The following is an 18,956-nucleotide window of genomic DNA, read 5'->3' on the forward strand; positions in this document are numbered from 1 at the left end:
AACCTTGGTGTTTAACTTGGGTGAACTTTCTCTTGTCTTTTCCCTCAGCGAGATTAGTTTTATTTCCCATGGACAGTGGGAATCCCCCTACCCTTATCTAAATTCCCGTTCAGCTTTCTTCCCCTTTTTTTCTCCTTGGGAGGCAGTCATATCTGTTGGATACTATTTGCCCTCACAGTGTTTACTGAACACCTAGTATCTGCCAGACCTTGTGCCAGGCACTGGGGATACAAAGGTAAGGAAGGGAGCATTGCCCACACTCTGGTTCATTCACCAGCTCTGATAGGTGAAGAATGTTGACAAGTGAAAACGTGACCCTAGAATCTTGGCAGCCGGTACAGTCTGCACAGAAGACACTAATGGCATGGATAGAGCAGGGGTGGGGGGAAGGGGGTGGCAAGAACCCGGTCCTAGAGTATTCTGCAGGCTGGTAGACACTGACGGATTTAAATACGCCGTTATAAATAGGAGCGGCTGCATTTGGACTTCACATAACTGTTCCGTGCTTCTCTAATTCTGACCTTCGCTGAACAAGGAACGTAATTCCCTCTCCAAAATAGAGAATTACTGAATGACCTGAAGGGCCCTTTTCATTTGAAGAGGCTTTGAGTCCATTTTTCCAAACAGCTTAATTTGGCCAGAAAGCATCATTTTTATGTCAATGAAAGAAGCAAACAAAAGGTACTTTAAGAAGCCTGTCCTCTAGTTTTTTGTTTTTGTTGTCTTTGTGTTGTTGTATTTTGAGAAAATTTGTGGTGATTTTGTGGCTGATTGACCTGGTGGTTTTGGTGGTTAAAAGATTTTACCATATAAAGCCATTTGACCATCATAAACAATAGTTTTAGTCTGTCTGCTTTGGAATTGCTAAATATTAAAACTTAACTCCAAAGCATAGTCTTCAGTTTAAATTCATATTTTCATATAGATTTAAAACACTTTATGATTATTTGCAAAACAGCTAACATTTTGGTAAAATAAAAGATTTTACTGTGTACCTCATATGAAATAATCATATTTTTCATAACGCTTACATTTCATAGCTTCATGAGGAAGTGCAGTTTTACCTATCATACATATTCATACACATTTAGCTGACATTAAAATACAATTTTAGGTTTGAACTGCATTTGTGTTACTTCAAACCCAGGAGCATTACTCTGTATCCAGGGGGTATAATAAAAATTTCAGAAGTAGATCAGAATTTGATTAGGATGGAAAAAATTTGCTCTGAATCCTTATCCCTCTTTACATCTATTTTAATAAATGTAGAAATTGTGATTTAAAGTCTACAGGAGGTCCTTAGGTCATGAGATATGCCCTTGAAGGGGATTATCACATCTTTTCCTCATTCAAGATCATGCGTTCTCACCCTGCCATATGTTCCTCACCATGACATGTTGCCTCCACACAGGTCCAAAAAAGTTCAGAGGAGACCTGGATCATGCTAATTTCTGGTTTAATTCTAACCCAGTGTTTGTGAACCAAAGCAAATCAAATGAACATGTAATTCTCCTAAAGGGTTGATGCAAGTGTACAGATCCAAGGATATGATAATGCTCTCGTATTTAGATTTTTTAAAAAATTGGTGGGGTGTATAAGTTTTAAACAGATTATTGATTATGAAACAGATACACATCCCAAAAGTTTGTGGAAATTTGGCTGTAAATCAGTTTTGATGAATTTGGATGGAATGATGGAATGTTGTCTTCCTGTGAAAGTCTACTTCTGGAATTTGAAGTATTTCTACCATTTCCCCCCTTCTCAAGTCATTAAAGCTAACCAGTATGATGTCATTTAGTCTTCTAATCAAGGTGCAGGTCTTACTGTCAAAGACTTAGACATTTTGTTAGGAGCCTTTGAACATCAATTAGATCTGACCTGTGGACTTTTCATGTTTTAGGCATTGACCAGTACTTCTTGGATGAATTTGACCATGGAGACTTGAATGTTAGGTTTCCATAAGTGAATAAATTGGTTCAATCCTGTTTGGAGCAATGTTGAAATTCCAAGAGGCTGCTAAGTGTGGAAGTGGATCAATAGCCATTTCCACTTCTCCACAGGCCTTGATTGCAAGAAGATATGTGCTTCAGCAGAAACTTGGCAGTGGAAGTTTTGGAACTGTCTATCTGGTTTCAGATAAGAAAGCCAGACAAGGAGAGGACTTGTAAGTAAAAATACTTCATACAAATATCAAGTTGGCTGCCCTGTATATACAGCTCTTAGTGGAGTAAGAGCGCAGAGTGATATACTCCTTGTCTTTGCATTAAAGTGAGAAGTTAGTAAAGATAAAAAAGTTCTTTCCTTGATCTCTTCATATAAGCCCCCCCTCCCTTGGGGATTAAACCCTGGGCCTCATGCTCTATCATTGGGCAACATGCCCAGCCTCAGGTAAGGTTTTTAAAGACATTTCAGCTGTGAAATGACTTTAACGACCTAAATCACCTAGAGACAGGAACTGGGGTAGAGTGTATGAAAATAGAAATTTTATGCATACCACAGTTTAAATTACAACGCTGCTGTCACTTGCCTTGAGTGGAAATTCTTGAATGAGAAATGAATTGTTCATAATAACATAACATTTTTAGAAATGTTATGAAATGCAAATAAACAGTAACTGACATTTGAGGTGAATAGGGTATACCAAAAGAAATATAATGTTAATTTTCCTTGGCTTTTATGGAAATTGTTTTCCAAAAATCTGTGGTTAGAAATCCTTCAAACTAGATATTTGGATCAAATGGAGATTTTCACTTAAAATTAGCTAATGTTGATTCCCAATCACCTCCTTTTCTTTAATTTTGATTGAACCCTATAAGTTCTCATTGTAGATAAAAATACCTCTTAATACTGTTGGATAGTACCTCTCTTACAGATAGGGATAAACTTTCACTTTTAGCTTAAAGTTTTTAAGATTTATTGTAATAAAATGTTAGCTGGAACTGAAGTTAGGATAAAAAAACTTGTACATCGGAAACAGGAGGAATAGAATGTAGAAGGAAGAATGATCCAAGAAATCAGCTCTGAGCCCCTGGAAGGCCAAATTTCCATCCCATATTGTTTTTTTATTGAGCAGCTTTTAGTTCTTCTAAATTTTTTCACCTTTTTCTCATTGTATCCTGTATTTAAGTATGGATTTAAATCAGTGTGATACTTTCTACTTCATATATCATAGTAATTAAAAGGTAAGTGTTACTGATGCTACTGTTTAAAAAATCAACCTTTTAAGAATCTCTGTGTCCAGAATTTTTAAGTGGTAATCATCTGGAATTGATAATTTTTAATCAATTCCTTCCTGATGAATGATGAAAGACCTAGCATTTTTCTGATGTTCTTAAAACAAACATTATGATTCCTACTGAAAAGGATTCTGCCCGCCCCCCGAAATAGTTGAGGTGCTCTTCTTACCATGTAGATAGAGCAAGATGATAAACTTCTGACAATTATTAGGGAATCTTCATGGAAACATTGAGAATAAGAACTAACTCTGATAGCGCTTGTAAAAATTCCACTGTATGATCATCTCCAATTTGGGCTTCTTCAACTAATGAGGAACATGAAAAGTTTTAGGAGAGTTCATAAGAGGGCTAAAAAGTTGATTAAAAGGCTGCAAAATAATATATATATATATATATATATATATATATGAATTAAACTTGAAAGCTTCAGGTCTGAGATAGGTGAATACACAGTGTGTAGGTTAGGGTGCATCTGTCTGGAGATGGGGCAGGGGAGAAGTGAGGGGAAGGATCAAAGGAGGGATAAAAGAGGGTGGGGGCTGGTTGGTTGGTAAGTAATTTGTAAGTGAACTTTCTAGTCCCTGAACTAATCTTAAAACACATGACTTGAGCTGAAGGTGGTGGACAAATCCTAGTTTTGTGTGATACAATAGTGAGAATAATGGTTAAATTATTTGGCATCAGAAGATCTAGTCCAGAATATCTGGGAAAGGAATCATTTATTATTAGAATCTCTAAAACATATTACAAACAGGCCACATTCAGCCTTCTGATGTATTTTATCTGTCCTGCACGGTATTTCTCTTTAAATCTCACTTAAATTAGTTGCCAAAATTTTTAAATGGGCAGCTCTCAAAATTCAATATTTCATCTCTGCTAGAAAAGAAAGGCGGGTAACATTTGCCAGCATTGGTGCCTGTGTAGCCACAGGGAGCTAGAGCGGGGTAATGGCTACTCCCTGTAGACAAATTCTGTATTCTTCAGTTAGTCACATTTCTGCCTCTCTCCATGCCCCTTATACCCAATTGCATCATACCTTTCCACTATCTGCTGATCATTGAATCTCTTGGATCCCTTTGCTGAAATCAGGAAAAGAATGGATATAACTGCTCACTAAATCCTGGAATGCTAGAAGGAGGGAAGGACAGTGTCACCATTAAGCCCCTGGTTTTGGAGGTAAACAAGTCAAGAAGCAAAGGCAGACCTATTCTTTGCTTTTCCCTGTAGAATTCAACAAATACTTCAAAAAAATTTTACTGGTACATATTGCAGTACCAGACCTATTCTGAACTGTCTGGTTATCTAGCTTCCTAATCTGAGCTTTAGTTTTCTCATCTGTAAAATAAGTATAATACCTCAGAGGATTGTAATAAGGTTTAAATAAAATATCTACCTGTTTATATAAAATAGAGATATCACATTTCCTTACACATAATTGTCACTCAATAACAGCCAAGATTTATCTTAATTACTAACAAATCCAAATCACTTCAGTAATTAAAAGGATGCCTAATAAAAATTTAGCTAGTCACTCTCCAGTGACTGCAATTGGAACTGTCTGCAGAATGAAGTTTTCTTTTGCATTTCTGCTTTGTATGTTTGTTTCTCTTGAGATAGGGTCTCAACTGTGTAGTCCAGGCCAGCTTGGCCTCGAATTCTTAAACCTTTCATCTCAGCCTCCCAAGTGCTGGGATTACAGGAATGACTTACCATGCCTGACTTGCATTTTGCTTTTAGAAGAGAAAATATCTCGCAAAGTAATCTGATTATTAGGCATATGGCTTAAAAACTTTTCCAAGGATATTTCTTGAGTTTATACACTTATTTTGTCTGCTCTTTTAAATCTCTGAGGCTGACCAAAAGAAATTTCAGAATGTGAAGAAGAATTCAGAATGTAAACCTTTTAGGTGTGTAAAATACCAACTCATTAGCAATTGTCATGTTTAATATTTGTGCAGAGGCAGGAAACTGAACTCATTACTTTTTAGCCTCCTGCCCCGAGTATTGATGACTCAACTTGCAGTCTGGGTGCATTGCACATTATTAGCAACACTCATTGTCCAAGCAATTTGGTTAGGAAAAGTTTTAAATTCTGCTTTACATATCACAAAATGGAATTAAAGGTGGGCAAAAGATGATAGCTAAAAGAGTTCTATAATGGTGTTTCTTTAGTAGGCCAGAGTAGTCCTGACACTCTTCATTGTTTTGGAGACATACTACATTTTGAGTTAGTAAGGAAGGTATGTGATCCCTTTACATGTCAGACTATCCTTTGCTGTCACTGTTAAAGAGGTTGATTGGAGTAGACAGCCAGAGCTGAGCTGTAGGGCACTTACTGCCAGCTCCTATGAAATATAGGTTCATACAACAGATGATTCTAGCTTAATCAACGAACTCGACAAAATGAGAAGAGCTGTATATGCGTACAAGGTGCTGCTCGTTTATCAGAATATTGTAGTTTCTCATTATACCACTTGGGGGCACCACTCTATCGTTGACATTTTGTGTATACTGTGAACTTTAATTACAATGTAAATACTACATTCCTTTAAATTTTTATTGACTTCTGGATTAGCTACGGGATAAAAATAAAAGCTACAGACATTACACTTGATTAGTACAGTACATGTTTGAAGAGCATTTTCTTTTGGTGTAAATGTCTGCTATTCCTTTTTTAGTTATCTCAGTAAGATAAAACTAAACTTAAATTGAGAAGTGAATGAAATAGAGGCATTTCCTTCATTAGATTATACATCATAAAATTTATAAAACAGTTTTGAAGAATATTTTTCTTTCATAATTATACTTTGGTCTCGTGGGTGTAATTATGTTGTCATATTCCTAAAAAGATTGTTTTAGTTCTAGTTCATAATTTCATGTTTTATTTTGTTAAGCTGTCAAAGTATTTTCTTTTTAGCAAACCCAAAAGATTTTCCAGCTGACACATAAAAGTTGTACATATTCATGGGATACTAAGTGATGTTTTGATATATGTGTATGTTGTATAATGTTCTAAAAGAGTAAGCATATCTAATTCCTCAAATAGTATTATTTTTGTGGGAAAAAGATTAAAATCATTTCTTTTAGCTTTTTGGAAATACACACTACATTATTATTATCTATAGTCACCTTACTGTAAAATAGAACACCAGAATTTATTTCTTCTATTTAACTGTAACTTAGTACCAACTAACCTACCATTTCCACATTGTCTCCAGCCTCTGGTAACCACTATCCTACTCTCATTTCTTCACTTCTGTGAGATCAACTTGTTTAGATTTCACTAATGAGTGAGGTCATATGGTATTTGTCTTTCTGTGCCTGGCTTATTTCACTTAATATAAAGTCTGCCACTTCCATCTATATTGTTGTAATGACAGGATTGCGTACTTTTCACAGCTGTATTAGTCAGTGCTTACTAGAGTCAGATGTAGAAGAGTGCAGATGTCTATCTGCATACTGGAGACCCCAAGAATCCAGTCAAGGGCTTGGAGCCCACGGCATTGTCCCTGCAAGTCCGTATCAAGGATCTGCATTAGAAAGGCCCAAGGGCCAGTGGTGGAAGCTAGAAAGTCTGTGCTGGCAGTGTGAAGGGTCTGTGCCAGGAGGCTGAGAGATCTGTGCTGGAAGCCAGAAGACACGTCCAAGATGAAGACGAGGATCAAAGCTCTCTTGAAGGAAGACAGCAGCCAAAACTCCTTTGAAGAAAAACTGCCAAAAAGTAGCTTCTTCAGGGAAATCAGCAGCATGCAATCTTCCCCTCTGGGTCTCTTTTTATGCCATTCCAGCAACAATCCTCACTTGGATCTTCCATGCCCAGAACTGCGCTGACACACTTCAGCTGTGTGTTCCCACTCAAGTTGACCATTAATTAGTCCACCACAATGGCTGAGCAGCATTCCATTCAGTATACACACATTTTCTTATTCATCAGTTGTGAAGACTTAGGTTGATTACACTTATTGAATATTGTGAATAGTGCTGAAAACATGGGAGTACGGATGCCTTATTGACATAATGGTTTCATTTCCTTTGGATATATGCTAAGTAATGGGATTGCTGAATCATGGTAGTTCTATTTCTAATTTTCTGAGAAACCTCTATACTGTTTCCCATAAATATTTGTACTAATTTGAATTCCCTTCCCACCAACAATATGTAAGCACTCCTTTTCCTCCACATTTGCACTAGCACTTGTTATCTTTATCATCTTGATAATAGCCATTCCAACTTGAGTACATTGATACCTCATTGTCGTTTTGATTTGCATTTCTCTGATGACTAATGTTGAATATTTTTCATATGCCTGTTGGCTATTTGTATGTCTTCTTCTGAGAAATATCTTTGTAGATTTATGGCCCATTTTAAAGCCAGATTATGTGCTTTACTATTTTTTCTAGTAAGTTGTTTAAATTTCTTATATATTCTAAATGTTAACCCCTTATCAGAAGTATAGATAAACCCAAAAGATTTTTTTTGTTGTTGTTGTTTTGAGACAGGGTCTTACTACGTAGTTTAGACTAGCCTAGAGCTCACTGGGTAGCCCAGGCTGGCTTTAAACACAGTGATCCTCCTGCCTCAGTCTCCTGAGTGCTGGGATGACAGGTGTGTGTTACCACACCTGTCATTCCCAAAGATTTTGATGAGTAACAAGTTACCTTGGCTATTTATTTTGCATGTAATTTAATAGAAAAGGGATCTTAACCTAAAATATTCATCTTAACAGCATTGAATAAGTTGCAGGTTATAATGATACCTTTTTAAAAACTTCATCATACTTAAGATACAGTGATCTTATTACGTGGTGTTGATTTTCTGCTATAATCTGTCAACACTTAAGTATTTAGTACAATTTAAGTTTTAAACCTTTGCTCTGGACTCTACACCAAGTAGGAGATAGGGCCTGGCTTCTGGGAGCCACCAGTCTATACAAGAGACAGAATTAACTACATAAAACAACTAGCAAATGGTACAAAATAATGCTTAAATATCTGATGGTGGCTTGGTCTTTGAAATGTTGGGATGGCCACTGTCTAGCTCCCTTTCTGGCTAAATATGATAATTATCTAACAAATTTCTGTGTATTATCTAAGAGCTTTAATATTTCCCCCATCTTATGAAGTTAATACCCAGATACTGTCCTGTTAACTGTCTTGCTACATCTTGGCCTTTGCCTTGATACTGTGAACATGGTAAATACGGAAATGCTTTATTTTACTTGAGGGCATTTCTGCCCAGTCTTAGATGTCTACAGCACAACCAATGAGGATCAGGAGTTAAACAGGAAAGATCTCCAATCCTTAAGGAAATATTTCCAAGTTCACGCATCAACCCCCAGGCCCTTACCTCCTTGAAGAATTCTTGGGTCTTTTTTTTTTTTTTTTTTAGTTCTTTTATTGGTACATTTTAGGTATACAATTTGTTTACATTTATCATTGGGTGTTTGTACCTGTACATAATATATCTTGGTTTTTATTTTTTTCCCCATTACCTGTGCACCCTTCACCCCCTCCGCCCTTTCCTATTTACATAGATCTCATTTCCATTTTTTTTTCTTTTCTCATAGTTTTTCTTTTTCCTCTTTTCCTTTCCCCTTCCCCTCCCTTCACTCCTTCGTCTTTGGACCTTTTTTCCTATTTCAAATTATCCATTATTCATTTTAATCATTTTAACCCTTGTTTACACTATCAGTTTCTCACACTAGAGAAACTATTCAGTATTTACACATGTGTGTCCTATTTATTTCACTTAAGAGTATGGCCTCTATATGCATCCATTTAGCTATAAATGACTCTAGTTTTTCATTCTTTATGGCTGAGTAGTAGTCCATTTTATTAAAAACCCCCACATTTTCTTTATCTAGCTTTCAGTTGATGGGCACTTGGGCTGCTTCCAAGCTTTAGCTATTACAAACTGTGCCGTTATGAACATGGGTGAACATATGCCACTGTGGTATGATTCTTTTAGTCCTTTTGGGAAGATACCCAGCAGGCAAATAGCTGGGTCAAGTGGGACCTCTAGTCATAGTTCTTCGAGGTAACTCCATACTGATTTCCACAGTGGTTGCACCAGTCTGCACTCCCACCAAAAATGGAGAAGGGTTCCTTTCTCCCCACAACCACATCAGCATTTGTTATTTGTTGATTTCTTGAAAGCAGCCATTCTTTGTGGGATGAGGTGGAATCTCAGTGTTGTTTTCATCTGCATCTCTCAAATGACGGGTGATGTTGAACATTTTTTCATATATTTGTTTGCTGCTTTTACTTCTTTGTCTGAGAAATGTCTGTTCATTTCAGATGCCCATTTTTGAATTGGGTCTTTGAATTTGGGGGGTCTGATATTTTTCAATTCTTTATATATTCTAGATAGTAGTCCTTTGTCTGAGGTACAGCTGCTAAAATTTTTTTCGCATATTGTAGGTTGTCTGTTAGCTCTGTTGGTGGTTTCTTTTGCAGTGCAGAAGCTTTTTAATATGATGAGATCCCAGTTGTTGATTCTTTCTGCTAGTTCCCATGAGGCTGAGGTTTTGTTCATGAAGTCTTTTCCCATGCCAATGTCTTCAAGAGTTCTACCTAACTTATCTTCCAGCAAGTTTAGTGTTTCTGTCTTAATATGTATATCTTTAATCCACTTAGATCTTAGTTTAGTGCATGGTGATAGGTATGGGTCTAGTTTTAATCTTTGGCAGGTTGAAATCCAGTTTTTCCAACACCATTTATTAAATAGGCTATCTTTCCACCAATGATGGTGGTTGTCTCCTTGGTCAAAGATGAGTTGGCTGAGCATGTCTGGAGTTGTTTCTGCATCTTCTATTCCACTGATCCTCAGGTCTGTACCTTTGCCAGTACCATGCTGATTTTATCATAGTAGCTTTGTAGTATAGTTTCAAGTTGGGGATTGTGATACCCCCAGCCATGTCTCTGTTGCTTAGAATTGCTTTAGCTATTCTAGGTCTCTTCTGGTTCCAAATGAATTTTTGGATTGTTTTCTGTAGTTCCATGAAGTATATTGTTGGAATTTCAATTGGCATTGCATTGAATCTATATAGTAGTTAGGATTTAGCTCAATGGTTTTGCCGCCTGCTGTGGAAGCGCAAGGACCTGAGTTCGATCCCCGGTACCAAAAGAATATGGAAAATATCAGGATTCTAGTGTGAAAGTAAAGTTGTTGACTTAAGTGGGGCAGGGATTTAGCTCAGTCATTCCATGGCCTGCCTCTTGGGTCTTTATTAGGTGGACTTTTAAAAGTCCTAACAGGCTGATTTCCCACTCATCTTGGAAACAAAATGGAGGAGACTGGCCAAGACCTGCTGCTAAAATTGGCCACACTGACAGCAGAGTAAAGTGGTCTTAGACCTTAAGAATAAGGGAATTGGGAGTCATGAAAAAGCAATTAAAAACCAAAAACCAAAAAGCCTTGCAAGTTTGGGCTGAGAGTCTGTTATTGTAAAGTGAAATAGCTCTCCATATCACAATCTTTCCTGAGGGTACCTCACACTTTCCTGAGGGTATCACACATCTGAGGGTACCCCAGATCCAAAGGGTGGTATTGAGACAGAATCACCATGTGGCATGGAGTTTAAGGGAGCCAGCGTCTTTGAGTCACCACACTGGAATCCACACCTCAGCTTTTCATCTTAATATACCCAGAAGTGGTCAGTCTTAGTGAGGTGCTTATAGTAACTAGGTCAAGACAAAATAGATCTTTAAATCATAAAATTTATGTTTATCTTTTTTGTAGTACTATGTATGAACTCAGAGCCTTCACAATGAGTTATATCTCAAGCCTTTTCAAAATTTTAATTTTGAGACAGGATCTGCTAAGTGGCTAAATTCCTCAGACTGAACTTGTGATCTTCCTGCCTCAGCCTCCCAGAGTGCTGGGATTATAGGAATGGGCATCATACTGCTATTTCTTAGTTCAAGGCCTAGAATGGAGAGTATCTCATTCCTTGATTTTTCTGGTGGAAATTCTGGAGAAGTGAATATATAATCAGAAGTTAAAATATTCCCAAAATGAAGCCAGTGGAATAACTGGATGATTATTCCCTCAAACCAGATAGAGGTTCTCATCCTCATCTTATAAGATAAATCCCAAGGGACTATTTTTCTAGGAATCCTCAGACCCTGGGTCTCTGGTTACTGAATAGTTCTGGATGCACTCACCTAGTTATCCTTAGCATACTTCCTTTCCCAATATTGAAAGGAATATGCATACATCTTATAAAAAGTATAGGTATGCATAAAGAAGCAGGAAAGGAATCTCTTTTCTCTGTGCACTGACAGATAGTTACTCTTATAAGGGAGGCTATGGCTTTCATCAGTCACAGTGGCTGCCTCAGAGATGAGGAATAGGGAGGAAAAGGGACATAATTTCCAATGAAAAGTATAATTGGAATTTTATACCATGTTCAAGATTGGAAAAAAACAAAGCTACCCACCAACCCACAAACTAAAAAACAGCAAAGAAAAACCCCCCACCCTGTATATTTAACAAATATTGCCCACCATTAATGTCACCTGCTCTTCAAGGAGTTTGAGTCTGGTGTAGTAGCTGAATGGCAGAATCACAGTACAGCATTTAAAAAATTACAGCTGGGGATTTAGCTCAGTGGTGCCACTGCCTGCCTTGCAAGCACAAGGTCCCGAGTTTGATCCCTGGTACCCCCCCAAAAAAATTACAGATTCTGTGGTCATTTGCCAGGCGAGTCTGTTTGACTTGAGTGTGGCTCAGGCATCTGGAGTTTTGAGAGCTTCCTGATGATTTGAATGCACAGCTAGGCTTGAGAGTATCTGGTCTGGTGGAAGATAAAAACACAAATTTTATAATCATCATTGTAAGTTGTAATAACCACTACTGTGAGGGAAAGTCTTGGCTGCTGTGACATACAGCAGACCCAGCTGAGCTGGCAGGATAAGGTTAAGGGAGACAAAGCTTCCCTGAGAAGTGCTGCTTCAGCTGAGACCTAACTGTGATTAAGACAGAGCTGTGCCTTTCACACTTTATTGGGTATCAGATATAGCCTGGAGGACTTGTGAAAATACTAATTGCTGGGATCTTCCCCTTCTCATCCCTCTAAAGATTTTGGTTTGACAGTCTTGTGGGAAGGGCTGAGAATTTGCATTTCTAACAGCTGTTCCTTGCTGCTCAAGGACTGGTGTGGGAGAACAGTTCCCTTCAGTGTGAAAGGCCCTCAAATGGTATAGGCATTCAGTGTCCATATAATTTTGCATCTTGTTTTAAAGCACTAAAATGTGGATATCTTTCCATGTTATTAAATATTGTTTAAAAGCATCATTTTAAATGTCTACATAATAGTCCGCTATATGACTTTAACATCAGTTGGCTCTCTCTTGTTGAATATCGAGGTTCTGATACCTTCTTTAAGTAGACGTAAAATACTATTAATTGTGCCTTTTAGTGTCCTCAGAGATTTGACATAATGGTTGTTTCAGCTCATTCTTTGTGTCAACACCATAACTCTGAAAAACTAATGAAGAACTGTGCTTCAATCACCAAATAGTCACAGGCATTCTGTGTCATCCAAATGAGGTATTTTGGTGTCAGTTATAAATTATGGCCACTGCTGAGAGGCTCATTTGTAATTAGAAAAAAAGGACTTCATCCATTTTTGAGTTTATTTCTAACACATTGAAAAATCATTTTTCTCATCCTGTCTTTATATGAATAAATTTTGACTACTTTATAAAAGAATATTGTTTCTTCTTAGAAGATTAATCAGTTGAGCCTAGTAGCTTCAAAATAATTAAAAATTAGTAATAGTTCTTACTAGAATGCATGGATTTTATAATATTAGAAGTAAATTTTAGTAACTCAATTTTGACAGTTTCTGCCATTTAATAGCTGATAGCCTTTAGCAAAGCCAGTGTTTATATATTACACCTATTAATACCTCTTTCTAGGTTTTTCTGTTTGATTTGCTTAATCATTTTAACATATCTTTACTAGTTTTGAGTCATTCCAAACAAAAATTGGTAGATTTAATGAGTCCGACTTTGAGTTATTCAGTGTATTCTTATTAAAGCTATTATTTCTATATTATGTCCAGGATTTCTCTCCAGTGGGTATTTGTGAAGGGAGACTAGGTTATTGAGTGGGCTGAGTTAATTTAATAGGATTCAGTGGTTTATGCAGTAGGGAGTTAATGAAAGCAATTTGTAGGAAACTAAATGATCTCTTTCCATTTTCTCTTGCCAGATTTTAAAACTTTTCTTCAGTTTTACAATGTACTGATCATTTAAAAAAATTCTATCTTACCTTTCAGGAGAAATTATAATAAAATAGAAATCATATTAAAATTTTTAAAAATAGTTTCGGATCTTGTGCATAGACCCCCATAGGTAAATCTAGAAAAGGTAAACTTGAACTTGGACTTCACTTGAGCTTTGCTACTTGTCTTCCTGCAGTAAGGTAAAGCTTCTGAGGTTTTGGCCATCTTATGTTTAAGGTCAGAGAGATGGAAAGAGAGATGAAAATGTAAAGGCACACAGTTACTCTGACTTATTTCAGTCATGGTAATGAAGCCAACATTCCAAGGTAAATGATTTTCTTAAGTCCACATTGATTCATGTGTTAGCATAAAAGAAACAATGCACTTTTTCCTCTTGGTTTTTAATATTTACAGAGGAGATGACAAACAAAATATTTTCATAAGAATAGGATGCAGGGAAACTCTCAGTTCCTTTTTGGCTTGGGCAGGAGGCCAAAACAATCTGCTGTAAGGACTTAATGACCAGGGAGAATTTAGGAAGAATACAGCAATATTCAAAAATCCTTTCCTAAACAAATAATTTTTTCCCACACTACTGTTGTGAGACAAAAGTGATTTGTTTTATGTACTACAGATATATTAATGTTGCCCTTCAAAGAGTATATTGAAATTATTATAGTGTAAACCCTTAGATTATAACTTGTTCTGCATGTGTTTTGCAAGACAAGCAAACATTTCTAATAAATTTTAACTGGATAAAAGAGTGATGTCTTGCAATATGAGTAGTACATGATGCTGAACATCACATCACAACTGAGCCAGTGGTTCTTTCCTCTCTTTTACTGTGGGATTGTGAGTGATCATCTCCCAACAGCAAGAGTTTATGCAGGAGATCTCATCTGCAGAGGAGGAGAAAAAGGCAGAGGAATTCCTCATTTTAAATGAGATTAGGGAGATGTGTAAAATGTGGGAAACAGGCAAAATTTTGTAGAAAAACACCACCCAAATAAGGCTGTAGAAGTGTTTGCAGTGAATCTGTTTAACAACACTGTGATGTTACATTTCTGCAGAACTTTCAAAAGGAGGCAAAAGCAAGTGTCATTGGGTAGGTTCCTTGTTAAAGTTGTATGAAAGCAAAGAGTCCATTGAGCCAATAGATAGCAGTAATTCCATTAGTGACAGTAAAAATCATCCTACATAATAATCATCCTCTCTTGTCTCCCTCATATCAGCCATGAAGGTTTTTAGAGGTAAGTGCAGGTTAATTTGTTTATTTTTCTTTATATTTTGTTTTTTTACTATTTTGTATTATATTATAATATTATAGTCATTTTTACGTGAATATCTTTGAATTGTGGAACAAATCATCTGAGTTTCCATTATTTTTATGGGGAAATTAGCTTTGATATACAAGTGCTTTGGATTATAAGCATGTTTCTAGAACAAATTATGCTCACAAACCAAGGTTTTACTGTGTTTAGCTTTTCAGACTTGCTGTCTTAGTCACTTTCTCATTGTTGGGACAAAATATCCAATACCTACAACTTAAAGGAGGAGAGGTTTATTTGGACACCTGGATTTTAAGAGGTTTCAGTCCATAGCAGGCTCAAAGGCAAGAAGGGCATGGTGGAAGGGGCTGAGCATAGACACACTCTCATATCATGGTGGCCAGGAAGCAGAGAGAAGGGAGGATTCTGGGAGGGATATACACACTTCCAGGTCACACCCCCAGTGACCCACCTCTTCTGACCAGGCACCTTCTAACAGCACACTTCAGCTACAGAACTCACTGGTGGATGAATACACTGATGAATACAGTGCCTCCATGATCCAGTGACCTTCCAAAAGGCCCATTTCTGAGTACATGAGAATTTAGGGGGATATTCTAGATCTAAATCATATCACTGGCTAAATTCTTTATTTATGTCATTCCCTCTCTCTAATGGATTTTGTTGATTTCTGAATATAGAAGTAATAGGTTTGCTAAAACTGAATAATATCTCCCACCAGGAAGTTGGGGATACTATTCTTTATATAAATTCATGAGCAACATCTAAACTATTTTAATGAATAATAAAAAAGTTCTTGGATATGCATATCATTGTTGATTACCCCAAAGTTTGAAAATGCAAGATTTGTGTATAAAGCTTCTTTAAATGTGATTGTGTCTCAAGTTTTCAGTAAATAAAACAAAATATTTTAGCTGAATGTAAGGTATTGCAAGAGCAAAACTTGATGTAGCCTAGTTCAAATTTTATCTTTTCCTCTTCACTGAAAAATGACTTTTTCAAGGAAACGTATGTACAATTGATGTACAAAAACTGGTCTAACTTTTAGTGGGGTCCAGAAGAACCTCAGTAACCAAAGCTAGGGTCTTTAATGGTTGATGAATATCAGACTATTCAATCAGAATATCAATTGACTTTAATTTCCCCACTGCAAAGCAAGCATCATACCCTCAAGTACAATCTGTAACTAGCCTCCCTTGTTTACTATTGGCTCTATTGGAATGGCCTTTTGGGGAGAATTTTCCCTCTAACAGTTTTGGTGTGCCTAGCAGCCCAACACAAGGCAGGAGCTTTCCCTTTCCCGTCCCTTATGCCAATGATTCTAAAAGTATACTCTATTGATTATGCATTGCATAAGTAATTTCATGTAGTATTAAAAATAAGCAATTAACATTATGTGATCTTCCTTGCTTTAAAATACTGTGGAATTGAATCTTTGTTCATAGTTTAACAAGAGCATATGTTTTATTTCTCAGTTGCTCTCCTATTACCTGATACTCATCATTTGCATGCTTTAGATCATAATTATTAGTACGGCAGTGTTCTATTTAGGTAGTTATGTGAAAAATGCACCCAAAGTTTTAGTTATTAAGAAGGCAAACCCTGGGCATGAGGAAACTTTTGGGAATGATGGATGTGCTCATTATGATTATGGTGATGGTGTCATGGGTATGTTTATAGGTCAAAATTTTTAATAATCTTATACTTAAAATATGTGCAAATATGTCATTATATCAAATATTGTATGTTAGTTATACTTTAATAATTGCACTTAGAAAATGTCAGCCCTGGACCATGAAACCTGAAAACCTTTAAGAATCTTAAACCTTTCAAATTTGCAGTCACTAGTGATAATCATTAGGAAGTTTGATAGTTTAAGCTTGGTGTTGCTTTTTAATCTATGAGTTCATATCAGTCATCTTACTGTTTTTAGTTCAGAAAAAATTATAGGCTTTATTTTTCATGGCCTTTTTTTGGCAAGTGAAAAAGGAAGTTCAAAATGTGGTTGACACTCTTGTCATATATACTAGATTTCCAAATTTCTAAGAGTGGAAAATTGGGAATGATGAGTCTGATTAGAATATATTTGGGTATCAATTTTCTCAACCGCTCCCACATGCAGTAGTCACTAAACATTTTAACTAAAGTTTGGTTGCTCTTTCCATTTTCCCATTAATTTGAATTTGGAGAAACCCTTTTAACCCTATTTGCTTGGTTGTATCTGCCTCCCCAGATTTGTGGACCACCTGCCCTTCGTTCTCTTTCTCCTCACTGTGTTTTCCATCTCATGGGCCTCATACAAATGCAGATATTGTGGATTTCAGGACAAGACCATCAAGTCCATATTTATAATATTAGATTTACTACTTGGTGATCAACCATTTTTAATTCATGTTGCTTTTTCAATAATATTTAATGCAATAATCAGTAATTATGTAATAATTCAATAATGATTCAATACTTGTTCAGTGAATGGCTGAGCTCTAGTGAGCATCACTATTATTTTAGAATTGTTTTAGAAGTGAAAATTGTAAGATAGATCAATTACAGATGTGTCTTGCAAGACTGTTTAACATTACTCAGAAAACAAAACATTTGAATGTTCAGTAGGATTAGAGTTGACATATCTGAGGTTAGATTTTTAAAGGAGTTGAATATTAAGCTTATTGTAAGGGACAAGCATATGTTAAAAACATTTTGAAAATTGGGAGCAGTAGATAATTTCCCCTAGTTAAAGTTACTTTGAGCATTATTTTCTAGCCCCATATGATCATGAGAATGCGTATGTGTACATACACATGCATTAGTTATATATGTATATGTTTATGTTTATGTAAGTGTGTGTATTATTGATTTCATCATTTTTCACTTTAACATTGATTTTCAGCAGCAAAAGTTATGCTCAGCTGATGACAGATACCCTAGTCTGATGGATAAAGACTAACATTTCAATACTGATAGAGAAAATTTGAACTATAAGTTAGTTATTAAGGTAGCTGAAGTAGAATAAGTAATCCGTTCCTTTAAGATTTACCTTTCCCGTAACTGTTACTGTTTAAGGTGATGGCTAGCTGAACCCTTGACCTGTAACCTAACTGTAGATAACATTTAACCTGGAGAAAAGCAAAGTAGAAATGTTTGGGTAGTTTACAATGTATGTGTTTTAGGTATGTCTGTGACTATAACCATTAACAGGAGCTAGTTGTAAAAGAGAAACAGAAATTTTACTAAGACCACCAGAAATGAGGTAATGGCTAAAAGAAGATATAAAAGGAAATGTTAAAGCAAAGGACCGGGTGGACATTGATCAGACGAGTTTCTGGCAGTCCCCCCTCCCTAGCGATAAAGGCTTTGTTTTTTTACCCAATTTCTGTGTCTCCGTACATTTCTTTCCGTGATTCTGGAACACTTGGTTCCCTGACCAGGAATTGGGAAAGAAGTGGCCCTTTTGGGCATCGGCCTGAACTCCACCGGAGGGAGTGGCTCTCTGTCTCCTCGAAAGGAAAGTCACGCCCTGGGACTAATTTCCTAGGCTCCCCAACAGGACACAGAGTTCCACTCACCAGTAGCAGATAGCCCAAACTTGAGACGGAAGATGACAGAAGGTGAGCTGCTGCCCTTGGTGTCTTGTCTGTCTCTTTCCTTTGCTGGGTGAGAAACCCCAGGAAACCCCCTAGTTGTTAACTTTTGGTTTTGCTTTGGTTTCACTTTGTGAATTTGTATTTTGTAACTTTGGGCAAATACAGTGCAAGGGCCTGATCACCCCTTGTGCTTTGCCATTTAGGAAGATACCTCCTCTCATTTGTTTTGGTTCACTTTGTGAATTTTGGGCAAAAATAGTGCAAGGCCCTGATTACCTCATGTGCTTTGCCATTTGGGGAGGTAGCTTCTTTCATTTGTTTTGGTTACAGTTAGGGGGTTACCGGGTGGGAATGTGATAACTTCTGAATAAATGTGTGAGTGAAAGGGTTCTGGATTGGAGAGTGAGTGGAACTAGCTTCTGACAAGACAAAGGGAGGAAGCACTTGCACTGCTTAGGGAGTCCTCCCTGAGTCGCAGAATTTATGTGCGGTCTGTCGCAGAACTTGTGTGGTTGCGTTTAACAAAGGCACAGTGGTGAGCTTAAGTGACAGCCCACCTTAGCCTGAATGGACCTTAAAGTGACCGAGAGGCCCGCAGCCAGGCAGGTGAGAGAGTGAT

General features: G+C 36.9%; 1 protein-coding gene across 22 annotated transcripts in view; it reads left to right on the forward strand.

The window, feature by feature from the left end:
• Positions 1-18,956, forward strand: part of Nek11 (NIMA related kinase 11) — a 328,322-nt gene that overhangs the window by 4,704 nt on the left and 304,662 nt on the right. For 16 of the 22 annotated variants that reach the window (XR_015441122.1, XR_015441120.1, XR_015441118.1 and 13 more), the window contains exon 2: positions 1,901-2,164. Coding sequence is in view for 10 of the 22 variants with exons in the window: in XM_004834222.3 (XP_004834279.1) it covers positions 1,995-2,164 (170 nt within the window). In the remaining 12 variants the exon portion in view is untranslated. Of the gene's footprint in view, positions 1-468; positions 682-1,900; positions 2,165-3,722; positions 18,362-18,956 lie in introns of those variants that run through there. The other 6 variants (XM_087186945.1, XM_087186947.1, XM_087186948.1 and 3 more) reach the window with 3 other exon arrangements.

This window comes from Heterocephalus glaber, unplaced genomic scaffold (genome assembly GCF_053883595.1).
Source record: "Heterocephalus glaber isolate CG9 unplaced genomic scaffold, H.glaber_assembly_v1.0 deba00001504, whole genome shotgun sequence".
NCBI lineage: Eukaryota > Metazoa > Chordata > Mammalia > Rodentia > Bathyergidae > Heterocephalus > Heterocephalus glaber.